The sequence below is a fragment of the Delphinus delphis genome, chromosome 3 (assembly GCF_949987515.2).
Source record: "Delphinus delphis chromosome 3, mDelDel1.2, whole genome shotgun sequence".
NCBI classification, from domain to species: domain Eukaryota; kingdom Metazoa; phylum Chordata; class Mammalia; order Artiodactyla; family Delphinidae; genus Delphinus; species Delphinus delphis.
Genome location: NC_082685.1, coordinates 42,943,327 through 42,969,843, shown reverse-complemented (window position 1 = coordinate 42,969,843; position 26,517 = coordinate 42,943,327). Strand labels below are relative to the sequence as shown.

General features: G+C 40.8%; 2 protein-coding genes across 8 annotated transcripts in view; one reads left to right on the top strand and one right to left on the bottom strand.

Moving 5' to 3' along the window:
• The window catches only part of CNOT8 (CCR4-NOT transcription complex subunit 8), a 47,731-nt gene that overhangs the window by 5,792 nt on the left and 15,422 nt on the right, over nucleotides 1-26,517 (top strand). For 2 of the 6 annotated variants that reach the window (XM_060008463.1, XM_060008461.1), the window contains exons 3-6: nucleotides 964-1,157; nucleotides 3,180-3,341; nucleotides 4,078-4,222; nucleotides 4,916-5,026. In XM_060008463.1, the coding sequence (XP_059864446.1) occupies nucleotides 964-1,157; nucleotides 3,180-3,341; nucleotides 4,078-4,222; nucleotides 4,916-5,026 (612 nt within the window). The other 4 variants (XR_009518926.1, XM_060008462.1, XM_060008460.1 and 1 more) reach the window with 4 other exon arrangements.
• Nucleotides 8,396-26,517, bottom strand: part of GEMIN5 (gem nuclear organelle associated protein 5) — a 42,014-nt gene continuing 23,892 nt past the window's right edge. Inside the window, exons 16-28 of one of the 2 annotated variants that reach the window (XM_060008459.1) lie at nucleotides 24,906-25,133; nucleotides 23,773-23,886; nucleotides 22,873-22,995; nucleotides 21,997-22,092; nucleotides 21,433-21,570; nucleotides 20,278-20,425; nucleotides 17,111-17,230; nucleotides 16,373-16,583; nucleotides 15,061-15,315; nucleotides 13,445-13,607; nucleotides 12,311-12,815; nucleotides 10,851-10,947; nucleotides 8,396-10,288 (exon numbers count right to left, since the gene is read on the bottom strand). In XM_060008459.1, the coding sequence (XP_059864442.1) occupies nucleotides 10,121-10,288; nucleotides 10,851-10,947; nucleotides 12,311-12,815; nucleotides 13,445-13,607; nucleotides 15,061-15,315; nucleotides 16,373-16,583; nucleotides 17,111-17,230; nucleotides 20,278-20,425; nucleotides 21,433-21,570; nucleotides 21,997-22,092; nucleotides 22,873-22,995; nucleotides 23,773-23,886; nucleotides 24,906-25,133 (2,366 nt within the window). In that variant the 3' untranslated portion in view covers nucleotides 8,396-10,120. Of the gene's footprint in view, nucleotides 10,289-10,850; nucleotides 10,948-12,310; nucleotides 12,816-13,444; nucleotides 13,608-15,060; nucleotides 15,316-16,372; nucleotides 16,584-17,110; nucleotides 17,231-20,277; nucleotides 20,426-21,432; nucleotides 21,571-21,996; nucleotides 22,096-22,872; nucleotides 22,996-23,772; nucleotides 23,887-24,905; nucleotides 25,134-26,517 lie in introns of both variants that reach the window. The other variant, XM_060008458.1, reaches the window with a different exon arrangement.

Here is a 26,517-nt window from a genome sequence, read left to right as displayed (position 1 = left end):
AAGCAGAAGTTGTCTCAGTGCATAGGGCACATCTGCTCCACAGGTATGGTGAATTTGACTGGCAGCGTTAAAGCAGTTTTTAAAAAGTAGTTGCCAACATTTAAAAATCAAGAGACCTTACTTAAACTCCAGATTTCTGGTGTCTCTGGAAGAAATGGACAGATCTGGCATTATAGGGTCTACATTCCTGCCTGACACTGAGTGGCTGGAGGGAGGCACGTATCATAGTGATATCAAGAGCCTCTTTTAGGGGTGGCATGTACCCTTTAGTTTGCTCCAGTCCCCATTACTTATAACCATTTTAATACCCTGCACACTTTACTCTGTTACGTTAGCTGCCTGGAGTTTGCAACTCCTGCTGTGGAGGGTGTAGAATTATGTCTTTAGCCTGGTATTCAGAACTCTCTTTGATCTTGTTCCAGGCTTTTTACTCTAAGCCAAACGTGGCTATTACTTTTGTTGAATGGCTGTTTCACTTTCCTGTATTTGCATTTTTATTTATATAGTGTTTTGTTCTCAACCTAGACTGTTCCTAATTAACTGTATATGAACCTGGAATGTTCTCTTTTTTTTGGCGGGGTGGGGGGCGTGCTGCGTGGCTTGTGGGATCTTAGTTCCCCAACCAGGGATCGAACCATTGGACCGCCAGGGAATTCCCGAACCTAGAATGTTCTTAATAGACCTAGAGTTAGTCAACTACTTCTATTCACATCCTGCTTAGGATCTCCAAGTTGTTGTGTAAAGCTTCATGTTTCTAGTGCTCCTTCTGTATACATCAATGAAATCAGTATTTTAAGGTGAATTTTTGTGCCTGAGCTTGGGGCTTCTCACGTAACTTTTATAAATTGAGGTAAAATTTTTATTTATGAATGGTCAAGTCAGCATTCAGTGTTTTTTGTTTTTTTTTCCCCAGCATTCAGTGTTTTGTGAAACCTTACAATGACAGATTTTTTCCTTTTCTAGGACACAGAATTTCCAGGTGTTGTGGTGCGACCCATTGGTGAATTTCGTAGTTCCATAGATTACCAGTATCAGCTTTTACGGTGCAATGTTGACCTTTTAAAAATTATCCAGCTGGGCCTTACATTCACGAATGAGAAGGGAGAATATCCTTCTGGAATCAACACTTGGCAGTTCAACTTCAAATTCAACCTTACGTAAGTGTCTGAGACACTTCTCAATGTTATTCTTAGATTTGCTACATTTGTACAGACTGATTTCTAACTGATTTATTAATTTTAAGTTTTGTTTTCACCAAACCCAAGTAGGGGGTTGGAGAGAGTAGTCAAGCAGAAGGTGGAGTAAAGAATCTCAAAAAGTAAAGTCCCTCTTAAAGAACTCTTACAAGTCGACAATAAAAAGACAGCCTAATTAAAAATGGGCACAAGGGGGCTTCCCTGGTGGTGCAGTGGTTGAAAGTCCGCCTGCCGATGCAGGGGACGTGGGTTCGTGACCTGGTTCAGGAAGATCCCACATGCCGTGGAGCGGCTGGGCCCGTGAGCCATGGCCGCTGAGCCTGCACGTCCGGAGCCTGTGCTCCGCAACGGGAGAGGCCACAACAGTGAGAGGCCTACGTACTGCAAAAAAAAAAAAAATGGGCACAAGGACTTCCCTGGTGGCACAGTGGTTAAGAATCTGCCTGCCAATGCAGGGAACACGGGCTTCAGCCCTGGTCCGGGAAGATTTCCTGTGCCATGGAGCAACTAAGCCCGTGCGCCACAACTACTGAGCCTGTGCCCTAGAGCCTGCGAGCCACAGCTACTGAGCCTGCAAGCCACAACTACTGAAGCTCGCCTGCCTAGAGCCTGTGCTCCGCAACGAGAAGCCACTGCAGTGAGAAGCCTGCACACTGCTACGAAGAGTAGCCCCTGCTCGCCGCAAACAGAGAAAAGCCCGTGCGTAGCAACGAAGACCCAACACAGCCATAAATAAATAAATAAATAAATAAAATGGGCACAAGATCTGAATAGACATTTCTCCAAAGAAGATTTAGAAATGGCTAGTAAGCTTATGAAAAGATGGTCACCACCATTAGTCATTAGGGAAATGCAAACCAAAACCATGAGATACTACTTCATACCCACTAGGTGGCTGTGATCAAAAAGACATAATAACAAATGTTGGTGAGGGTGTGGAGAAATTAGAACTCTCATACATTGCTATTGGGAATATAAAATGATGCAACCTCTTTGGAAAACAGGCAGTTTCTCAAAAGGTTAAAAATAGAGTTACCGTATGACCCAGCAATTTCCACCCAAGAGAAATGAAGACATACACCCGTGTAAAAACTTGTATGTGAGTGTTCATAGCAGCATTATTCATAAAGGCCCCAAATTGGAAACTGTCCAAATGTCTGTGATCTGAGGAATGGCTCTATGTGGTATATCCCTGCCATGGAATGTTACTGCACAGTACAGAGAGATAAAGTACTGACATATGCTATACATGGATGAGTTTTGAAAACATTATGCTAAGGGAAAGAAGCCAGACACAAAAGATCACATTCTTAACCACTGCACCACCAGGGAAGTCCTGCTTTTCATTAAATAATGAGAAAATATGGATCTTTCATAATTAAGATACTTATTTTGTGGGGCAAAAATCCCATTTTTCTTTCTGTCACAAGTAAGATTACTTTGTGTGTTTGCTAGAATACTGGAAGGAATGAATTGATTTATTCTTAAATTATGAAAGTATTTCAAGAATACTTACTCTAGGGACTTCCCTGGTGGCACAGAGGTTGAGAATCCAGCTTGCCAACGCAGGGGACATGGGTTTGAGCCCTGGTGCAGGAAGATCCCACATGCTGCGGAGCAACTAAGCCCGTGCGCCACAACTACTGAGCCTGTGCTCTAGAGCCTGCGAGCCACAACTGCAGAGCCCGCCTGCTGCAACTACTGAAGCCCCCGTGCCTAGAACCCGTGCTCCACAACGAGAAGCCACTGCAATAAGAAGCCCACGCACCACGACGAAGAGTATCCCCCATTCGCCACAACTAGAGAAAGCCTGCATGCAGCAGTGAAGACCCAACATAGCCAAAAATAAATAAATAAAATATTAAAAAATTAATTAAAAAAAAAGAATACTTATTCTATAATTTATAAGGTGATGGTAATATTGTTGCCCACTACTTCTGTTACCTTACCAGCAGCTAAGAAGTAAACACCTTCTCTTTTTAGAGAGGACATGTACTCCCAGGATTCCATAGATCTCCTTGCTAACTCAGGACTGCAGTTTCAGAAGCATGAAGAGGAAGGGATTGACACTTTGCACTTTGCAGAGCTGCTTATGACATCAGGGGTGGTTCTCTGTGACAATGTCAAATGGCTTTCATTTCACAGGTCAGTCTCAAGAGAGTGTTTCTCTCTTCCTTTGGAAGCAAGAATTGAATTCTTATGTTATTTTTGCAGTCCTCTTGGCGCTCTTTTGTTGCTCACTAGCAGTTATAAAGTTGAAATGGTAACAGTTGCTCACATGTCAGTTTTTTAGAAAACACTTTGGAGCGCATACTGGTTTCTTTCACACAGTACTAGGCTGTATCATGTGGCTGCAGTGGGCATATGTCGAGTGGAAAGATGGAGGGTGGGAAGGATGGAAGTACTTGGTCATCTTTTTCTTGTCATTTAAATGGCTGGCCTGGAGTTTCCCGGTACTCAAAAGCCAAATTCCCCTTAGGAGAAGTTATTTTACCTTTCAATACCTTTTCTTTTCTTTTGGTCGCCCCGCCTGGCTTGTGGGATCTCAGTCCCCAAACAGGGATTCAGCGTGGGCCACAGCAGTGAAAGTGCCAAATCCTAACCACTAGCCCACCAGGGGACTCCATACCTTTCAGTACTTTTGAATTTTTGATGAATAAAAACCCACATTTATAAACCCTTGGGTTCTCTTATATATCTCCCATATTAATCTGTTATGTGGTCATTTAGTGGAAAGTGCAGAGGACAGGATAAACTACTTTGGAAAACTGAAAGTTCCTAACATGAGGTAGCATCGTAAGTTCTGAGAAATAAAGCAGTTGAATGCTGGGGCCTGTTAACTCCTGCTCTTTCACCTTACTGCCTCATTCTCTCCTCGTAGTGGCTATGATTTTGGCTACATGGTTAAGTTACTTACGGATTCTCGTTTGCCAGAAGAGGAACATGAATTCTTTCACATTCTGAACCTTTTCTTCCCATCCATTTATGATGTGAAATACCTGATGAAAAGTTGCAAAAATCTTAAGGTACACAATATTTTTCTTAATAGTAGTAACGACAACAAGACAAAAACGCAGACTTGTCATTTTGCTTTATTGCAGTTTGTTCAGCATGTGTCCTTGAGTACCTGCTAGGTGCCAGCATGGTGCTAGACAGGGTATATGTAGAGTTGATTGGCAGAGGGATTTGTGTGGTAACTGTCTTTAACCTGGGCATGAAGGGAGCCTTCTGCTACTGTCACCCTAAGGCAGGCATTCTTCACTTAGGGCCCACGAACCTAGTGAAACAGTTGGAGACATGAGGTATATGTATGATTTGCTAGGAATGAGGTCTACAGTGTACCAGACTCAGAGGGGTTCTTAGCTCTAAACAATTTAAGAACTCCCTCCTCTAATAAATTGTTGGTATAAGAGGTTTGCCATCTAGAATTGGATTGGCATTTACTATTTCCCCAACCTTGTTTTACAGCAGTGAGGACTTTCAGGGGCGGAGGTCTGACAAAACTAACGATACAGAAAAGAATGAAAGGAGTGAAAAGTGGAATATAACACAGTGTATCATTTGGAGGGCTAAAAAGGGGATACTGCTGGGGAAGACCTGTTAAGTAAATGGCCTGTTCCTACTTCCTGTCACCACAAGAAGTAAACTCAAGAATAGACATAGTTGACTCCAGTAGAGAAGTCGGGTCTGTAATATATTTGTTTTCCTTACATCTCCAGGGAGGTCTTCAGGAAGTTGCTGATCAGTTGGATTTGCAGAGAATTGGAAGGCAGCACCAGGCAGGCTCAGACTCACTGCTAACGGGAATGGCATTCTTCAGGATGAAAGAGGTAAGGCAAAGGTTTTTTGGGCTGAGGTTTGTTGAAAATTTATAGTTTCTCTTGGAAGTTGGTGATCACCTTGAAAGCAGTGGGTTTTTTTTTTTTTTTTGGTTGGTTTGTTATGCGTGTGTTCAGTATATTAGATGTGCTTTGGGAGGCAAAGAAGCATTCTGAAATGGAGGTCACTCAGAAGTGTACTTGGTGTTCCTAGCACCTCTCATCCTTGCAATTATTTGCTTTTCTTCTGATTTCTAAAATATGAACACATTTGTGAACCCACCCACTTATTTTATGCTAAGTTCTATTAATTATCAAATGTCCCACAGCTAACGTCATATTCAGTGGTGAAAAGCTGAAAGCTTTTTCTCTAAGATCAGGAACAAGACAAGGATGCCCACGCTCTCCACTTTTATTCAACATGTTATTGGAAGTCCTAGCTGGAGCAGTTAGGCAAGAAAAAGAAATACAAGGCATCCAAATCAGAAAGGAGGAAAACTGTCACTGTTTGCAGATGACATATATAGAAAACCCTAAAGACTCCACCAAAAAACTGTTAGAGCTAATAAACGAATCCAGTAAAATTGCAGGATAAAAGGTTAATATAAAAAATATGTTGTTTCTATACACTAATAGTGAACTATCAGAAAGAGAAATTATGAAACAATCCCATTTACAATTGCATCAAAAAGAATAAAATAACCTTGGAATAAATTTTACCAAGGAGGTGAAAGACCTGTATACTGAAAACTCTAAGACATTGATGAAAGAAATTGAAGAAGACACAAATAAATGGAAAGATATTCTGGGCTCATGGATTGGAGGAATTAATATTGTCAAAATGTCCATACTACCCAAAGTAGCCTACAGATTGAATGTAATCCTGATCAAAATTCCAGTGGCATTTTTCACAGGAATAGAAAAGATAATCCTCAAATTTGTATGGAACCACAAAAGACTCCAAATAGCCGAAGCACTCTTGAGGAAGAAGAACAAAGCTGGCAGCGTCATGCTCCCAATTTTGCCCTCTGAGGCACCTTTGGCAATGTCTGGAGACATTTTCGGCTGTCATAACCTGTGGGAGCTGGGTTGTGTGCTACTAGCCAGGGATGCTGCTGAACATCCTACAGTGCTACAATACACTGGACAACCTTCCTCGATGCCCCGCAGAGAGTTATCCTGCCTAGTAGTGCCCAAAAGGGTGAGATACCTTGCTGTGTATGTGCTTCCTGTCCATTTTCTCACTTGTAACAACCTATTATTATATTACCCATTTTATGGATAGGAAACCGTGGCTTAAGGAGCGTTGGAGTGATTTTTCTAAGATCACACAGTGAGTCAGTCTGAGTCTAGAGCTCAAGCTCTTCACCATTGCACTACCTGTTAAAGAGAAGGGAGGAGATAGAGGCAGTTGTATTAAACAGCAACAGCAGCACAGGGATCCTGGCAGTAAAAACTCATGGAAAGTGGAAGTCTCTTCAGAAAGGGGAGCCTATGTAGAGAGAAAGGAGCATGAAAAGACTGTGTAGGAAAGGTCTGGAGCCTTTCTTTATGAAGTTAGTTTCTAGTTGGCTAGGTTTTCAAGGCTTTAAGAGAGCTGGGAGGTGTTGATGTAGTGGTATTGCGGCTTGGCCTGATTCTTGGCATGACTCTTGGCATGATTCTCACCAGGGGTTCTCTGTCCTATTCTGCAGTTGTTTTTTGAGGACAGTATTGATGATGCCAAGTACTGTGGGCGGCTCTATGGCCTAGGCACGGGAGTGGCCCAGAAGCAGAATGAGGATGTGGACTCTGCCCAGGAGAAGATGAGCATCCTGGCAATCATCAACAACATGCAGCAGTGATGGCGGCGAGGCTCTGCAGGGTGGGCCTGGTCCCAGAGTGGTGCTTAACGTGCTGACTGTGTATACTTATCTTCCTCCCCAAGAGAAGACGCTGCTTTTGAGCAAACTGTACCTACCATCTGCGTTGACAGAAAGACTTTTGTTTTGCTGAAGACAAAAGATGTCTTTTAGATCCGGAAGAAGGGAGTTTGCTCTGAATTTGTAAACACGTCTTCCCTGTTCCTCATCCCTAAGCCTCTCTTCTCCAGTTGCCTCCTGCCACCAGCATCCATGGCTCATTTGACACCTTCTAAAATCCAGGACAAGTCAGAAACAAACTAGTAAAATGTATATAACTCCTACCTGTGTCATTCTTTTTCTTTTAAATTTGTTGCTAATCTCTGAGGATGAAGACTTCTTGCTGTGATTCTCAGATGAGCTGAGGGCTTCAAGGGAAAGTGGAACCAAGTGGTGGTCTTGTGAAGTGGGTTATAGATGTTTAACCTTTCCTTTCCTTCCTTTTCGTTTATTTTGACCCTTCTCGAGGACATTTGCTTTCCTCACACTTTGTTGGTCTTTATGTATTATTCCGTGGAAATGAATTACTCAGTGCTGAAATACGAAGACCAGATAATGAAAACTTTCCTTAAAAACAAAATTCTACTGAATCTGTCTACCCTTTATTCACAAGGAACTCCAGAATGGGTATTAAGTTAAGCACTTTCTTTAAGTCTGTGTTCCATTGCGCCACTGAGATTTGCTGTCACATGTGCATCATTTGAAATCATTTTAAGTTTTCATTTCATAAAATACCTTGGATTTGATCCCGAAGGAAACTACTAAGAGCAGGTTTTTGGATCATAATTCTGTTACATTTTCAGTAATGTGATTTCAGAGGGCCATCTGTATTCTCCTGCCTCTCTTCTCTGTTTTCCCTGCCTTTCCTTTTCAGCAAACTGAGGAGAAGTTAGGTAGATGGATTATGGTGAGTACCAGCAATGTGAGTCTTTAAAAAGTTATAGTGGTTACATGTAAACAGGACAGTAAGGAATTTGGTTTATAGGGTTCTCTTGGAGTAATATCCCACAACTGGGGTAGGAAGCTCAGGACTGTGATTTTTTTTTTTTTTTAAAACTAGTCATTTAAAAAGTACACTGTATTTTTTTTTGAATGACTACAGTATGGACAATTTCAAAAAACCAAAAACTCCTTTGGAATAGTGGAAATGAAAACTGGTAACTCACTGAAGTGGTTGAATAGTCTTGCATATTAAAAGCTTATGGAAAACTCAATTTAAAATGATTCAAAAGTGTCAAGTATTATAAGCTGGTATTTAAGATGCTTGTAAATATTATTTATGTTTTTAATTTTGTAAAATAAAGATTTCTTTTTAACCACTGGCATGAAGGTTTGGTCTTTCAAAGCTCTGAATTGCTGGCTTTAGAAGACGGTTGTTCGCTGTCAGTGATATGGAAGCATCTTGTCTGTTCCCTATCTCTTGCCTTCATTTTCCACAAGTTGGCTTGCATTACAGAATGTCTCACTTTGTAGGAAGCTTTTAACGAGCAGCTGTGTAAGCGGAATTGTCCCTTTACTTCATACGCCTCGCTGATTATTGGGCCTTACTAGGAAATCAGTTTTAATTCTACTTCCTGGTGCTACTCCATGATATACGGCAGATTCACTTATTAATTTGTGGACTTCTTTTGGATAAATTGAACGTCTGATATCCTAAACTTGGTTCAGGACTTTGTTTCCAATCCTGTCTGTTGGCCCAAAAATGTGGGGTTGTAAGAAGTCAGGTACAGGAGCAGATCTAGGATTTTGCCTGGGATGTTCACATACTGGAAGAGATATATTTATCGTAAGATTTGTGGTAAAGCAGCATAGGTCAGTGGTTCTCAACCAAGGTGCTTTAGCATGCTGGTGACTGTGAGCCCTCCACATATATCCTTAACAAATTTGGATTTAAAATAGGTGTTTATTTTTGCCACAGTTGACAACAGGCTTACTGACATGTCAGGAGAAATGTTGAGATGAAGGGTTGAGGAACTGAGTGTTGAGTAGGGGGTGTGCTCATTGCATGGGAGAGATAAGAAACAGCTTATTAAAGTGGTGCTAAAGAAAGGGGCGCAAGTGTAGTAGAACTGTAAAGAACTTTGCCTTGTGTATATATATGAGTGTATGTAGGGCTGTGTTAGTGGTCATCCTCAGAAAGGGATGGTCCTGAAGAGTAACCAAGAGAATACAAACTATGGGTGTAATTCAGCCCCTCCATATACAGTAGTCTCCCCTTATCTGCGGGGGTTATGTTTCAAGACCCACAGTAGAGGCCTGAAACCATGGGTAGTACTGAGCCCTGTAATGTATGCTTTGTGGTTTTCCTATACTAATGGGCAAGTAGTATATACAGCATGGGTATGCTGGACAAAGGGATGAGTCATGTGCTGGGTAGGACGGAGTGGGACCGCCGTGAGATTTCACCATGCTACTCAGAACGGCCACAGTTTAAAACTGTAAGTTGTCTATTTCTGGAATTCCCCATTTAATATTTTTGGACTGCTATTGACTGGGGGTAACTGAAACTGTGGAAAGTGAAATCGTGGCTGACGGGGGTGCTACTGTACTGCCAGATGTTCTTGAATTCCTGTGTTCTGCTAACGCAGTAAGGTCACCTACCAATCACAAGCCTTAGTTGTCAGCCAGTGCTGGTATCAATGACCTCAGTTAAGAGTTCTTTAAGTCTAAGCTATTGATGAGCATTCTTTCTGTTTCCCAACTTATTCAGTTGAAAGTTTCCATTATGTGCCTATTAGATACTAGACACTCTTTAGTGAGTGCTAGGGGTAAAATAGTAAAGGGAAGACATAATCTCTACCCTCAAACAAGAGTGTACATGTTTATGATCAGGCAAAGCATTTATAAAGGTAGCTTGTGTTTAAGAATGTAACACTTTGGGTGATTAAAATAGTTTCTCCTCTTTGGACGAAACCTGCATAAGGCTTTAGAGATTATCAACAATCACTTTGTAGGTGTTAGTTCTGAGTAACTACTGCTGGCTTTTCATGATCTTTCTTCCAGTAGGAAACCACAATTGAGTCCAAAGTCAGATTTCATTGTGTTTAAGTGTAGAGTTGATTGAAACTTGACTCTCATTTGTATTATCTGGATCACTGCAGAAACATACAGGGATCAAAGTGAATGTCTGGCGAGGTGTAAATGCAGAGGTGAAAGGTGTTGGATGTTTTGAATTTGGCACAGTTTCTTAGAGGTCCTTGAAAGTTCACGTGCAGAGGGTCTGGTAGTGTCGTTTGTAAACTTTAGTGCTGCCGTATTTCTGAAGGAGCTCTTGAGCCTGTTGCTGCATTTCCTGGGTCACGAAGCCAGAATATTGGGACCCGATGTGAAGCAGGATGAGGCAGCACTCCAGCACATCTGGGAAGGGCCAGGTCTGAAAGATGACACGGGGATAAATAAGGAAGCATTTGCAAAAAAAAAAGCCACAGACACCTGCACAGAGGCATGAGTGTCTCAAGTCTTATCTCATGACACTTCTCTGGCACGGTTGAGCCATTTCTCTCCTAAGACTTCATCAGTTACTCTAAGGAGAGATGATACTCAAAACTGAGATGTCCCTCTCAAATGATACAATCTTTTTCTAGAGCCCTACTCAAATGAATTTAAAACATGATGCTTCTGTTACTACTAGGGCCACATCCAAATATACCTATTCATTTGTAAGCAACCAAATACATGGTACCAACTGTAATTTTACTTTACCTCGTCATTAGAAAATTTGTTACATTTCTTTGAAGGCTAAGGTATAAAATTGCTTGTGGTGTCAATAATTCTACTCCCACAAAACATTTTAGCTCACCAAAGGCAACTGGATCTTCAATTTTTAAGCACATACAAATTTGTACAGATTTCAGATGACATTAAAGAATTTGGTGTAGTCAATTGATAATATAAAAAGTAATGTTTTACCAAATGAACTGCTATATAAATCTTACCTTAATACTCTCGGGAAACTTAGCTATTCTCTCATTGGCCTCTGTAATCCTTTTGGTTAATTCAGGCAAAGAAACTGGTTCATTTTTCTCTTCTTTACTAGTGATAATAATAATAAAAAAAGTGCAAATTATACGTCTTGCCCCTAACTTTTACTATTGTCCTGTAAATAAAATTACTTTGTCACCTGGGTCTTTATCTCTTATCTTTAAATACAAAGGCTAAGAGAAGGGAATTTAATGTGATGTGATATAAAATTTTCAAAATGCAGTCTTGTTCCTCACCACTTTCCAAATCCCCACTTCTTAGACATAGGGCTCCAATGAAAACTAAGGACCTTTAGGGGATTCAGTCCGCAGCCAAATGCAAAGGGCTTGGACTTCTCTGGGGAATGGGTTAGACAGAGCCTGGGTTCCTACCCTCAGGGTGTGTGGATGCACATTTTTCTGGGAAGAGTGTCTTAAGCTTCTCAAAGGGGCCCTCTGATCCAAAGGTTAAGAGCCGCTGGGTTAGAGAACCTTTTTGTGTTTTTCTTATTACTAAAACCAAACATAAAGCGCTGCCTAGAGTGTGGTAGCTCACTAGAGAAGTAACTCAAAACTCTGACTCAGGATTTCACTTGTAGTATTTTTAGAGCAACAAATGTAACTTTAATTTTTAAAAGTTTAGTAATAATAGCTGTAAGTTTATTGACTGTGCTAGTTACTATATTTTAGGCCCTGTGCTGCGGGGGGACATAATCAAGGTAAAAGGCACTCGGCATAACAACTAATCAGTAACTGTTAATCACTGCAAATGCCCACAGCCAAGTGCCCTGTGATAATGCAAAAGGGCTCTAAAGTGATTAATAATCATCTATATCTACCTGGCCCTTATTTTCAATGGAAATGATTAGGATGCTGCAGCAATCTGATCATTTGGGATTTTTTACAGTTTAGTGTGTAATTCTGTACACTACGCTTTTTGTGTATTTTTTGGGATACTGCTTTCACTGATGAGGGTGCAGGTTCAATCCCTGGTTGGGGAACTGAGATCCCATAAGCCGCATGGTATGGTGAAAAAAAAAGAAAAAAAAAAAGAAAATCAATGGTTTTCATTAATGATGCAATAATGCAACTCCCTATTTTACATGATTGATGATTTAGGAACCTATCGCACAAAAGTAGGATTTTATTGTACTGTTGTTATTAACAATATTTGTGATTCTGTTTAATTCTCAAAACAAGCAAGGATGGAGTTGGTACTCCATTTATGGATGAGGGAACTAAAGCTCAGAGACATTAAAGACTCCTGCCTGAGGTCACTGAACAGGGCCAGGATTGCAACCCCACATCTGACTTCAAAGCCTGTGCCTTAATGACTGCATTGTGGTGCTTCCAAGTGACCTGATCAATCTCATCAAGTACTATGTGAGAATCCAGCAGGGTATTTTAGTTCCATGTTGTATTGAATCAGTACTTACCACTGGTTCTGGGGACTAGAGAGGGACTGTTCTGCTTCCTGTTCAGGTTCATTCTTATCAGGGCCATTTGCTGTGGATTTACAAAGCTGACTCTTCTGGTGTAGGCGGATCATTTCTGCCAAAGTCTCTTGGACTTCAGCAATGGTTCTCTGTGCATTTTGGAGACCAGCGTGCTCTTCTGAAAAGAGCTCCTTACAAGCGTTCAGCATTTGCTCACCTTCTTCTGTGAGTCTCACGTCTAGTTCTAGAGTCCTGCTTGGCTCTGGCTGGGAAGCTTTGGGGTCAGTTTCTTCAGGGCTGACATTGTCGAGCTGTTGGCTCTGCTCAACAGAGGTTGTCCTTCTGTGAGCAGCCCTTACCCAGACGCTGGATTCGGGGCAAGGCCCGGAGAGAGACCACCAGAATTCATACAGACGTCCATAAATAAAAAAGGCCTCCAAACTTTTGAAAGCTGGTGTGGTGGGGGACTGATGGTCACCCAGTTTGTCTCTTAGGTGGTCACAGCCTAGGAGAGAAGAAGAGGATTTAGGGTTGTTCATTTCTTTTATCTGTCAGAAATCTGGCTTCCTGCCCACATGTTGTTTCCTGTCACCCAAGAGGCATATCAGATCCCAAGAAACAGAGCAGCAGTGATCCATGGGACCACATGCTTTCCACCAGAAGCCAACCAGAGCTAAACATTTCTTGGCCTAAGGCAGTGTCCTCATCGCTACAGGCCATTTAAAGCATGATAGAAAAAGTATTTCATCTGTCCCACTGAAGGCTCTGGGGGTAAGATCCCACTGTGTCTCTGAAAAACCACAGTGTTTTAGGTTAGTGACTAATTGTGCAGCTCAAGGAATGTCTTCTCCATTTTTAATAACTTGTGAGCACACTGCTATTTCTCTAGAGCTGTGTGTAGGAAAGTATATAGGAGGCAGTGAGGTAGGTAGGTAGGACCAGGTAAAGGAAAACAGCTTAGTCATTCTGGCTACCTCTTAAGGAGGTTGGGTAAGAGAATTCAAACTTCCTACTATATGACACACTGGCCCATGTCTGTCTTTCAATAACCTAGGTACTCCTGGTGCCACAACACTGGCGGTGGTTATATCATCCTTTAGTGGGTGTGCTCCAGCAGAGCTGGGGGTCTTTTACCCTCTGGAAGAAAGGCTGAGTGCACTTCCTGCATGATGGTGAAGTTTCCTGAGTTGTAGCTCCGGATCACAGCCCGAAGCAGTCCTTCCACAGCTGCGTCCCAGGAGGCCACCTGCTGGCTTAGCACTGCCAAGGTCAGGTCATGGCAAATGTGAAGCAGGAGCTGGAGAGAGGAGCCAGAGACTCAGTTAAACATCCTCTCACATCAGGCACTGGGAATGACACCAGAAATGTTCCTATTAACTGCATTTGGGAAGCACACACAGTCCACAATTAAGAAAGGTCCTCCCTATCTCCACCACCCATTTTTGCTTCCTCACTGGAAACTTTCATATTTAGTTGTACAGCAACATACACTGTCTGGTGTTAAAGTCTGTTCATGCTAAGAAAATGCCTTGACATTTGCTAAATGCAAATTAAAACAAAAAATTAAAATTAAAACAAAATTTAAAAAATTAAACAAAAATTAAAACAAAAAGTGAGTTTCTTGAACTAAAAGCTGTAATTAAAAAAAATCTGGAGTGTAATGAAGATTTATCAATTTTAAGTGTGCAATATGATGAGTTTTGACAAATACATATATGTGTGTGTGTATATATACCTGTATACAGGTATATATACACACACACATACATACGGTATAACTACCACCAAAATCAAGACATAGAACATTTTCATTGTAAGATACTCCTTTGTGCCCCTTTGCATTCACCTCCCCTCTCCCCATCCCTTGGCAACCAGTGATCTAGTTTTTGCCAGTATAATTTTGGCTTTTCTATAATTCATATGAATGGAACAGTAGAGTATGTAGTCTTTTGTGACTTGATTCTTTGACTTACCATAATGCTTTCAAGATTCACTGATACTCTTTTTGCATTAGTAATTTGTTCCTTTTTATTGTTGCATAGTATAGTTTTCCACTATATGGATATACTGCAGTTTGTATACCCATTCACCAGCTGATGGACATTTGTGTTGTTTCTATTTGGCTATTATGAACTAAGCTGCTATGAACATTTCTGTACAAGACTCTGTAGACACCTGGGTTCACTTCTTTTAGTGAAATATCTAAGCAATGGGGTTGCTGGGTGTCTTCGTGCACAGGTATGTTTAAGATCTTATAAACAATGATCACATAAGGAAGCCACAAAATAACACATGTGGTCTGATGCAGGGGCTGAAATTTTTGTGAGCTAGGGCAGGGAAATGGCACTGGGGAAGGGAACATGAGGGACTTCAACTTGATTCTTCTACCAAAAGCAAAGGAGTATACAAAACAAAACCAAAAGACTCCATGAAGCAAAAATGACAAAATGTGAACATCTGTTAATTAATTCTAATTGATGGGTACCTATTATTATATTAGTTTCTGTGCTTTTCTTTGTTTTTAGACTTTTTTCTTTTTCTTTTAGAAGGGAATTCGGATCGAAGACTAACTTTAAAGATAAAGGGCTCTAATTCATCTGAAGGGATCTTTCCAGGTTTCCTGGGCCTGGCTTAATCTTTTCTGAAGTACAAACTGGCATTCTACATGTTTCCTTATTATACTAGACATGGATTAGAGAAGTCTCAGACTACTGAGTGATTAATATCAAAAGCTCATGCAGAAGGGGTACCTGTTTGGAGGGAGTGTTACTTGTAGCAGATGGGTACTTGATATCTTGCAGCTGCTGAAATGCTGCCTGGGACTGCTCTGGGGAGTTGAGGCTGAAGGCGCTTTTCCATACTGCCGTCACCCTCTCCACAAAGGGCCTCTCGCTGCCTGCGGGCCACGCATTGTAAGAAGAGGAGGAGCTTTTGCCCTCTGAAAGCTGCTTTTCCTCCAGGTGCCTGGACAGTAGCTCAAGAAGGCAAAACACCAATCTCTGACCCTGGAACCCAATAACAAAGGAGAGGAGCTGTTATGCAGGGAAGTGCTCCATTATCTAGAGCTCTCCCCAGTCTCTCAGATTCTCCCCCTTTGCATTTGCAGCAGCCTTCCCCTCTGTGCTGCCAGCCCAGTGAGTCTTGTGGGAGGGAAAAAGAGGTGATCTAACAGACAGTTTTTCCAAATGCCTTTTGGGGGATTCCTACCCACAGCTCTTGGGGCTCAAGCAACCATATTTATTACTTTTTTTTTTTAGCAACCATATTTGTAATATGACACCCCAGCTATAGCCCTACTCACTGAAATTTAAGCCACATGCAGGCCAGCCACTTAAGACTTGTGGCCCAGTTTGAGAAAAGATGGGCTGGACTCATCTAGTTCTTTTCTCTGCCCAAACTTCAGATTAAAGCGTACAGAAGTTAAAGCATCATAGGCAGAAGGTGCTGGACCAGACAAGCTGTGTAGATCTGAGAGCTGGGGGAGTGGTTAGGGGCTGTATCCAAGTAGGTTTAACAGAGGGAATCAGCTGGAAGAGAAGAGAGCACAGAGAAAAGGTCTAAAAAAAATCCTTACTTCTGCTGGGTTTTCAGTTGCCATGAGATTCCTTGTATATCCCTATAATATTTTCTCACTTAAGCTTGGGAAGGTCTCCGTTTCATACAGGCAGAATTACAGCTAACAGCTGAAGAGGGCTGCTACAGGTAGAGCAACGTGATTTCTGTTAAAGCCAATCCGTTTTCTTCAAAGCAGACCCTCTTCCTCTTCATTTGTGTGCTGATGACATCAATGAAGAAACACAGGGGCTGAACTGACTGAAGGCTATTCGACTGCTAAGCAGTGGGAATTACTGTCAGTAACCACATTATCTTTTACTCTGAATGGGGCAACTGATAAGCCACAGTACTTAAATGGGATAGTATGGCCAGGGCTTGCTGGACACTTCTAAGGATACTTACCAAATTGGTACAGCTTGTGCAACTGGGTAATTCACTTGGAATTTGACTAGAAAAGGGTTTGGGGCTCATCCCTCTTAAAAGCAGGAGAGGCAGTAACAGACTGACCTTTAGACTTTCGTGGAGCTGCAGGGCTTCCTGGGCTCCCACCCAGTTCCTGGCCAGAAGCAGTTCTTGGGCACATCTGAGAGCCAGGGTAGCAGACAACTCATTCTCTCCTACGATGGAAGCCAACTCCGCAGCCGTTCTAAGTGATGTCACATCCCCCTTTTTGGCCAAAACTTTGGCTGCATCATAAGCTGAAGTGGCTCCTAAATAGCTAAAATACAAAAGAAAACTCAAGCAGAGTGTCATAAACAGATCGCCTACACCTGCTCCCCAGAGGGTTGAATCATCTCTTTCTGTCCACTTTGCCTTGCGTGCCTTCCTGTGGTCCCAGGTGTGTCATTACCTGTGGCTGTCCCTGTGAAGGCTGAGGCCAGTGCAGCAGAAGCTGAAGAGGCAGCATTATACAGGTTAAGGAAATAAAGGAACTTCAGCAGTTGCTGAGTTGAACCCAAGCAAAGGAGGCATTCCCTCCCATTTCCCATATTTACTGATACAAGACATCCCTAAAGAAAGGAGTGATTTCCAAGTCCACGACTTGGATTTCTTGAAGTTATGGTGACTTACATAAATACCAAGTAGGTAGATCCCGATGAATCTTATGAAGCTGCTTTAATACATATACGCTTTTTAATTTGCTAGTTATTTCACCCCCACCTCTAAACTTCTTTCTTCCATCCTTGTCCAGCTCTTTCAAAGCTCTTCTTTGTTTGGGTGCACTCCTGTTTCCCTCAGACTTACCATTTGGCTGCTAAGGCATAATGGCCGTCTTTTTCTAGGATGGCTCCCCAGCTGAGGTACAGGTCTTTCAGGATCGGGTCCTCTGGGCGCAGCCGGGCCTTGGCAATTGCAATAGCCTCCCTAGAGGCAAGAATAGGTAATTAGCCAATCTGAAAGAGGCCCTAGGAGGGGCTGCAAGGTAGGATAAGCCGTTCCCTTTGTGTTGTCTGTCTTGTTCCAACTTCCCATAAAAAAACTGTATCCCTGCATTACAGGGCAAGTTAGAACTGCGTGCTGTGCTCAATTCTTCACCTATGTCAGCAGTTCTTAAAGTGTGGTTTGTGGATTCCCGGAGTTCCAAAGGCTCTTTCAGGGGGTTCATGAGGTCAAGACTATTTTCACAATAATGTCAAGAGGTTATTTGCCTTTTCTCAGTGTGTTGACATTTGTACTGATTCCTGATCCAGGTGCTGGCACCTGGAGCAGGAATCCAGTTAGTGGCCCTTGTCTTTAAAAAAAAAAAGGTAAATTTCCTTGAAAAGGAGAAATGATTAATTTCAGTAAATCTTGCACATCCTGTTAATATTCTATGTGACAAAATGGGAAGAACATTTTGTATTCTTTGCTGAATTCCAAAGTACAATGGTTCTATGAAAAACCTGTATGAATGAATTGCAAGCTGAACTAGTTGCTTTTTTTTAGATGGAATCTCATTACTTCTTGAAAGAATGACTAACAAACAAACAAACTATAGTTATTTAGTGTTGAGTATTTGGCAGATGTTTTCTCAAAAATGAACAAAGCAAGCCTGTCATTTCATGGAAAACGACCAACAGTACTGTTGCCAATGATAAAATTTGAGCTTTCAGGTGAAAATTAGAGTTTTAGGAAACTTGTGCCTGCCACTGTGAGCTTGACGGCTTCCCCAAAGTTAAAGACTTTTCTGATGAAGTAAGCAATGTGATTTTTTTTTGATATTTTATAGTGAGATATGTTAACATTTGGAGGATCTGTGTTAACTGACTGAACTACTATTTTCCAAATGACATACAACTTCTGAGTTGCAGCCAACATAAAGTTGTAGCTGGAATAGAAGTGTTTTACACTAAGGTGATTTAGACACAGCAATATTTAAGAAGTACATAATTTGAGACCTCTACTTCCAGCCATGATGGAGTGACAACTAGGACCAGACGTATCCTCCTGTTGCAAAATTAAAACATTGGAGAAAATAGGCATGAAGCAACTGTTTTCAGCCACTGGACATCAGGCAGCACAGGACTGTCATCCCGGAGAGAACGAAACAAATGTGAGCCCAATCATGGCCCTGGCTTTCTGCCTAAAACCATTTTCCCAGAAGGAATCCCAGCAGAGCTTCAGCAGTCAGGGCTGAGGGGAGACGAAGCCATTGGAATTTGTGGGGCAGGACAGTAGGAAGGAAGAAGCTGTCCAGAGGAAGAGCTCCACAACAGTGCTTAGGGATCCTGTTGAGTCTCTGGTTTAAACACAAAGCTCTGCATATGTAGGAAAGTCCTTAAGGCTGTACAAAGAATAATCAGGGAACGATAAGCTGAATAATTCCCAGGGCTCACTCAGGTTGTGGAGACATAAAAGTTTTGACCACCCAGACATTTGAGTTCTGATTTGTTGACTTACACAAGGCATTAGGTAAAGACACCAGAAGGCAGGAGGGCAAACTAATTCTAGAGTATGGATTTCTCTGAACTTGCCCTAAGAAAGCTTAAAACAGCCAGGAAAAGATCAAGTTGATCTGCAGGTAACTTTACGGCTTGCCAAAACAGAGTCCGGCAATCTCTAAAGGAAGACAACACACCAAAATAGGATTAAAAGAAAGTCTCACCAAAGCCATCATATGAAATGGCTGAAAATCAGTGGTGGAGAAAGTCCTAAAAACAGTCAGAGAAAAAAGAAATAGTTCCTGTGTAACAAAGATAAGAATAAATGCAGTAGTCAAGTCAACAATGCAAGCCAAGAAAAAAGGGAATGATATCTATGAAGCACAAAATGACAGAACCTTCCAATCTAGAAGTCTACACCCACTGAAAGATCCCTTAAAATAGAGGCAAAATTAAAGACTTTTATAGACAAACAAAAGTTGATGGAATATGTCACCAGCGGGACCACACTACAAAAAAAAATGTTGAAGTTCTTCACAGAAAAAAAGGAATTGACAGCAATTGGAAACTTGGATCTACATAAGAGAATGGAAAGTGCTGGAAATAAATATATGGGCAAATATAAGAAAATGTTTAAAAACTTAAAGAAAGGTAATTGTTTAAAGCAAGAATTCTAATATTGTAATGTGGGGTTATAACATGTATATAGTATGTGAAATATATGACAGCAATAGTGGAAGGGACAGGAAGAAAGAAAGAAGTATGATGTATGCAAGAAGTGGTACAATATTATCTGAAGGTAAACTGATAAGTTAAAAATGCTCATCATAAACCCTAAAGTAACCATTAAAAAAAATAAAGGATTATAGCTGACATGCCAGTACTGGAGATAAAAAAATATTTAACTAATCTGAAAGAAAGCAGGAAAAGAAGAAATGAAATAGCAACATGGTAGATTTAAATCAGTCGCACTAATATTTACATTAAAACACTCCAATTAAAAGGCAGAGACTATCAGACTGGATAAAAAACAAGACCCAACTGTATGCTGTCTACAAGAAATATTTTGTTGCTTTTGTTTTCTGTAGTTAAATATGTACTGTAGTGGAAGAATAATAACTTGAACAGAAAGGATTCATACCAGTCTCAGAAGAGTGGTTACTCCTAGAGAAGGGATGAGGACAGAATCGGGGAAAGGCAATTCAACTAAGGCTGGAATGTTATACTTCTCACTTCACGGGTGGGGCTTAAAAAAGTTCCTCTCTTAGTAATTCATTAAGCTGTTCATTTGTGTCATGCTCTTTTCCTTATTTGTATTAACAATAAAGAAATTAAAAAAAAATATCAGTAGCAAATATTGCTGAAAGTTGACATTTGTTAAGTATAGGTGGTGGGTGCACTGATGTTTAAGCTAGCGAACATATATTTGTGTACATTTGAGATGTTTAATTACAATAAAGGTTTTATGGTGGTTATAATGAAACAGAACTGTTACGTAGATTAATTTCACATTACATCCAACTGCTGGTTCAGCTGTTGGGTCATACAGACCTGTAGAAATGGTTTGACTTGAGCAGCTCCACAGCTTCATACACTTTGTGGATAGAAAGTAGGTGAGAGGCAGCCTTGACATACTGGTCCTGAAAACACAGTTGTTTGGCAAAAGCTTCCACGGCCCATACCCACACGTGGTAACCGGCTTCAAACAAACAAACAAACAAAAAACAGCAGATTTAAGGAAAAAAAGCACGTACATTTGGGTTGAAAATGCTTGTTAGTCACTGCATTAAGCAGAACATTTAGATAGTAATTCAGTTGCTGTTTCATCTGATCATGTTTCATCTACCTCTCCCCATCCCTACATTTTGAAATGTAAATTGTTTCTCTGATTATGTAATACATAAAAAATAGTACAAAATTCAAATGTACATGAGTATGGAAGTCAGACAGTGCTTACCCTTGCTGGGGTGCATGTAGACTGCCTGAAAGGGAGCATGAGAGAAGCTTCTAGGGTGCTGGTAATGTTATGTTTCTTGATATGGGTGCTAGTTACAAGGGAGTATTCAGTTAGTGAAATTCAAGTACACTCATGACCTGTGTACTTCCATCTCTCTCTCTGGCATACTTCAATAAAAAGCTAAAAAATGAGGCATGGCATAAAAAATTTCCTTGTTATCCTGGCATCCTACTACCCAAACTTGTCCAAATTCCTTTCCCTGGAGACAACCGTTATTATTAGTTTCTTTTGAAACCTTTGGCAATAATCTATGAATATATAACCACACATGTATAAGTATCAAGGACAGAGTATTATATATTCTGTTGTGCATCTATACCTTGATTCTTTTCACTTACTAAATTTTGGAGCTCCGCTCTGTATCAGAATGTACAGAGCTACCTCATTTTTGGGGTACCTATAAGAGTTTCTACTGTATAGATATACAAGATTTAACCAGTCTTATACTGATGGACATAGAGGTTCTTGCGATCTTTTGCTATTACAAACACCACTGCAATCATAGTCCATATATAGCTGCCATTTTGCATGTGTAGGTGCAGTTAAATTCCTACAGTCAGAACTGCTGGGTCAAAGGGATGTGGATTTTAAATTTAATTATTAGACATGGCCAAATTGTCCTTCAAGACAAGTCTATCTTTAGTGGATGTATCCTAGAGATGCTAGGGCTTTTGTTGAAAAGAACATACCGACTGGTGCCATAGCCACAAGATTGTCTGTCAGCTCCCCTCTTTCTGCTGCAGTCTGCAGAACACCTTTTAGATCTCCTTTCCAAAGCATGAGCTGGTGAAATAATTCAGGGTGGCCATTTTCCAAGTGACCTTTTCCTGTTTGGAGGAGAAATATTTGGAAGATGTTTCAGAAACATCTGTCTGCACTGTCTTCTAGAAAAAGAAAGGCAGGATGAACGACAGGAATAAATTCCTAGAATATGTAGTCACTGGCTGATGGGTAAGTCACTTCCCAGAGTGTTCATAATGGGGACTGAAGCCCACTCAGTCACTTGTCCACCCACCCACCCACTTTCACTTGTACTCAGACACTCAGAATGAACACTGTATGTTTAGGGTCCTGTGACAGATGCGAGTGAGGGGTGTTTATGAACATGCAAATAAGGGAACTCAAAACCTAGTTAGCTGACATGTAAAACTAACTATTACCACACCACAGGATGGCAGCCATAAAAGAGGTATGTGTAAAGCGTTAGGGAAGCGTAAAGATGGACAGGATTGTGTTGATTGGACTAGTCTCACCTTCAACCTCAATCATTCTGTACAGGGTAGCCCTGTCTGTGAAAAGCCCCAGGTGAAGTCTTTCCTCAAGATCAGCAGACACATCCTCCTTTGGCTCTGCTAATTCAGAAAGACAAAAATTAAGATGAAGTCATTTAATAGGTTACTGTTTTCTGTCCAGTTACTTCCAAATGTATGTAACACCCACTTCAGATGCTGAGAAAAAGAGTCCTGTGCCCTTGTTTACCCTAACAGAGACCCCTGCTGGTTACAAAGTTGGCAAAATATGAAAATTCTTTGGTAGGTTTGTTAAGTTTGTTTGTCAGGTTTGTTAGGCTCAGGTTTTATACTGTTTGAATTTCATTTTATCATGTGCATCCCTTTTCAACACATAAAATTCAAAATTAAAGAAAAAAGTTGCTCAAATGTTAAAATAACACACATTAGGTGAGGGCTTTGAAAAACTGAGACCAAAAAACCTTCTATAAACAAAAACTTCCATCAAAAATTTTTAAAGGAACTGCCGTATTAAGGGTTATTTCCAATGAGCAAATGATTTTTTTTTCTACATGTACATGCTGTTTACTGGGGAAAAACAGTTGATGGAATTGATTCACGCTGAGATATTTAAGCCATCATACCAATTCCAGCACCCATATGGCTGGCAACAACTTGATTTATAATAGAAAAACAGCATTATGTCTCCAAGGCACTGGAGAGTGCTGACAGCGGTCAGAGTGTGGACAGAACCTGGAAGCAGGGTGTGGGGGAGGGATGATGCAGAAATACAACAATTTTGGACATTTGTTGGCTCATTCATATAACATATAAACAAGCACTTCTTATGTGTCACTTCCCAGAAGACTACGGATGGGCCAAGGAAGTGTATTTCTGTACCTCTGGAGTGTTTTGCGGTGGCTAATACCAAACAGTCCTGATGAAGCTCCTCTTTGGATCTGTGGTCCAGACTTGTACTCAGTGGAAGCATGGAACGAGCTTTTCGCTTCTTGATTAAGGCTTCTGAAATGTAATAAAAGTACCGACTGTCTGAAGAAGAGTTGATCAAAAACACAAAACTGAATGCATGCCCATTTTATATGTAACCTACTGGAGGGATACTGCTGGGCAGAGAAAGTTCCCACTCTTATAAGGAAGTTTTCAAATTAAATTAGCTGGGGGCAATGTTCACAACACACACAAACGTGTCCCTGTGAAAACTTGTGAAGCAACATCAACAACTGCAAAATGACAGTTCCTCAAGTACTAAAAAAATGACCCCAAATCGAAACAATCAAAACACTTACAAATATTTAAAATCTAAAACAAAACGAAAAACTGAAAACTTCTGAGTTTTCAGTTGCATGTAATTTTTGAGGATAATTTAACAAAATATTTTATTTATTTGTAATAGCCAAATAAATTTTTTATTCTTTTGTTAAAAAATTTTTGGCTGCGTTGGGTCTTCATTGCTGCACACAGGCTTTCTCTAGTTGTGGTGAGAGGGGGCTACTCTTTGTTGTTGTGTGGGCTTCTCATTGCGGCAGCTTCTCTTGTTGCAGAGCACGGGCTCTAGGAGCGCAGGCTTCAGTAGTTACAGCATGCGGGCTCAGTAGTTGTGGCTCGTGGGCTCTAGAGTGCAGGCTCAGTAGTTGTGGTGCACGGACTTAGTTGCTCCACAGCATATGGGATCTTCCTGGACCAGGGATTGAACCCGTGTCCCCTGCATTGGCAGGCGGATTCTTAACCACTGCACCACTAGGGAAGTCCCCCCAAATATTTTAATTATTAAATACCAACCTGACTTTTCTTTAGGTGCCTCCTTTTTCAGTAAAGTGACTTTGTTATTAATGGTGACTTTTGACTTTTCAAAGCCTAAGGATGCTGGAGTGCAGATAACTGGTTCTTTAGAGACTACATCATGGGGAAAAAGAAAAAAAATGTGGATAAGAACAATGTAGAATCTAGTTCTTTTTAAAAATTAAGAGTATACCAGTCTTCATGGTGTGATTTTATCTATTACCCCAAATATAAGATGAAATATTTCAGATAGGAAGCATGGGTAGTCTCCCTTTCCCCATCTCACAAACTGCCTTCCAGGAATCTGTAAGTTTATTACTTAGAACTCTTGACTAATTGATCTAAGGAAAAGTTATAAAGGTTCTAGCCTCCACAGCTTTATACCATAGGTCTAGGAGTTCCCAACTTGGCTTGGGTGACAAAGTACTAATTGCATATTTAATTCCACAAACAAGGAACAACTTTACCAATAGAAATTTAAAGTGTATGGGATACAGAGTCACAATCCTGAGTGTACACACCATGAACTCAGAAAAACCCGCAAAAAACAAAAAACCCAAACTAAGTTGTTGATCTACAGGGGTAAAGAACATTTTACGATAAAGAAGTATTCTGATGAATCTAAAAAATAAATCCATTAAACTTTTTAGATCTTTATTTACCCAAACTGTGGGTCCCAGTGGCCATCCCTTGGGATGGAGAGGGTCAGGGAGGACTCTGTACCATATATTTTGGCCATTTTAAATTCTGTCACATCAAAATATTCTGCTGTAGAATTAAACATGAGTCAGTCCTATTTATATTGTTTGCCTGCAAGTTCCCAGAGTGGTGATAGTTTCTAGGTCAGATATTTGTAAGGGACAATGGTTTCTTTCAGTAAACATGGCTGATGACATCATATTGTTACAACTTTCCCCATGTAAGTTTCTATGTATACATTGCCCTAGTTTCACTTTGTCCCACAGTCTTACCCTGCTCAAGTTGATAAGAAGTTTTCTCTATAGAACTTCACTATTTCCATCCCAGTCACCCAGTAGACCCCCTTAATACGTCAAAGGTAGACCTGGCTTAGTTTCCTGGTCATGACTACTAAGTCCTAGAGAGTTAGTGAAACACAGGATTTGGCCACATACCTGCCGAGGTGACACCACAGGGTAGCTCTGGCTCCCGGGCTTCTTCCTCAGTCTCCTGGTCTGACACTCCATTCTCAACAGGGCCCGAGCTCTCCTTTACACTCTCTTCTTCATTCCCGTCACACAATTCCTGCTTTACAGGCACTCTCAAGATGGGCTTTTTCTTCTTTTTGGGCTTTGGCTTAGGTTGAGAGAGCCTTTTTTTCTCTAATTCAATATTTTTCTTGCCTATAGAAATCACAGTTCAGAAAAGGATAGATTAAAGTATATATTCTTGGTTAAAAGCACTCTAGGAGATAATCTCCAAAACCTTATTACTCTTGTTTTTGATAACATTCTTGCCCTTTCCCTTCCTTCCCAATGAATTCTTAGTTATATTATCAAAACGTTAACCAAACCAAACCCTTTTGGGATTTCATTAAATCATAAACACAATGCCCCATTTACCCCTGAATACTTGAGTGTGTATCCTACAAACAAGGATATTCTCCTACATCATCAGAGCACAACCATTAAAATCAGGAAATTAACGATGATACATTACTCCTGTCTACTCCCACCTCACTTAAGTTCTGCCAGTTGTACCAAGAATGTCCTTTATAGCAAAAAGAATCAATCCAGGACTACATGTTGCACTGGCTTGTTATGTCTCTACTTTCTTTCAGCCTGAACAGGCTCAGATTTTATTTTGACTTTCATGACTGGAAACTCATGAAGATTACAGGATACTTATTTTGTCAGATTTCCTTCAAATTGGGTCTGCCTTATGTTTTTCACGATTAGATTTAGGTTATGCATTTCATTGCCCCAGGCAATCACTGATTTGCTGTCACTGTAGTTCAGTTTTGTCTGTTTTAGAAATTCATATGATTTATAACTACATTTCTTTTTTTTAAAAATTTATTTTATTTATTTATTTTTGGCTGCATTGGGTCTTTGTTGCTGTGCATGGGCTTTCTCTAGTTGCGGCGAGCAGGGGCTACTCTTTGTTGTGGTGCTTTGTTGTGGGCTGTTCATTGCAGTGGCTTCTCTTGTTGCGGAGCATGGGCTCTAGGTGCACGGGGTTCAGTAGTTGTGGCATGTGGGCTCAGAAGTTGTGGCTCACGGGCTCTAGAGCACAGGCTCAATAGTTGTGGCATATGGGCTTAGTTGCTCTGTGGCATGTGGGATCTTCCCGGACCAGGGCTCGAACCCGCGGCCCCTGCATTGGCAGGTGGATTCTTAACCACTGCACCGCCAGGGAAGCCCTATGACTACATTTCATACTCTGTATTAGCTATACAGTATTTAGTCTTTGTGCCCGGCTTCTTTTGCTAGGCATAATCCTTTTTGAGACTCATCCATTTTGTTGTGTTTAAAAGTAGTTACTTTTTATTGCTGAGTAGAATTCCACTACAGGATATAGCATAGTTTATTTACCAGCTGAGGTACATTTGGGTTGTTGTTTCCGGTTTGTGGCAGTTATAGATAAAGCTATAAGCATTCTTTTATAGGTCTTTATATGGATGTATCATTTCATTTCTTCGGGTATATTTCTAGTCGTTTATATACTCTGTCTAGTTTTCTAGCTATTTCTGGTGAGTGGGCAAATCTGGTACCAGTTATTCTTTTA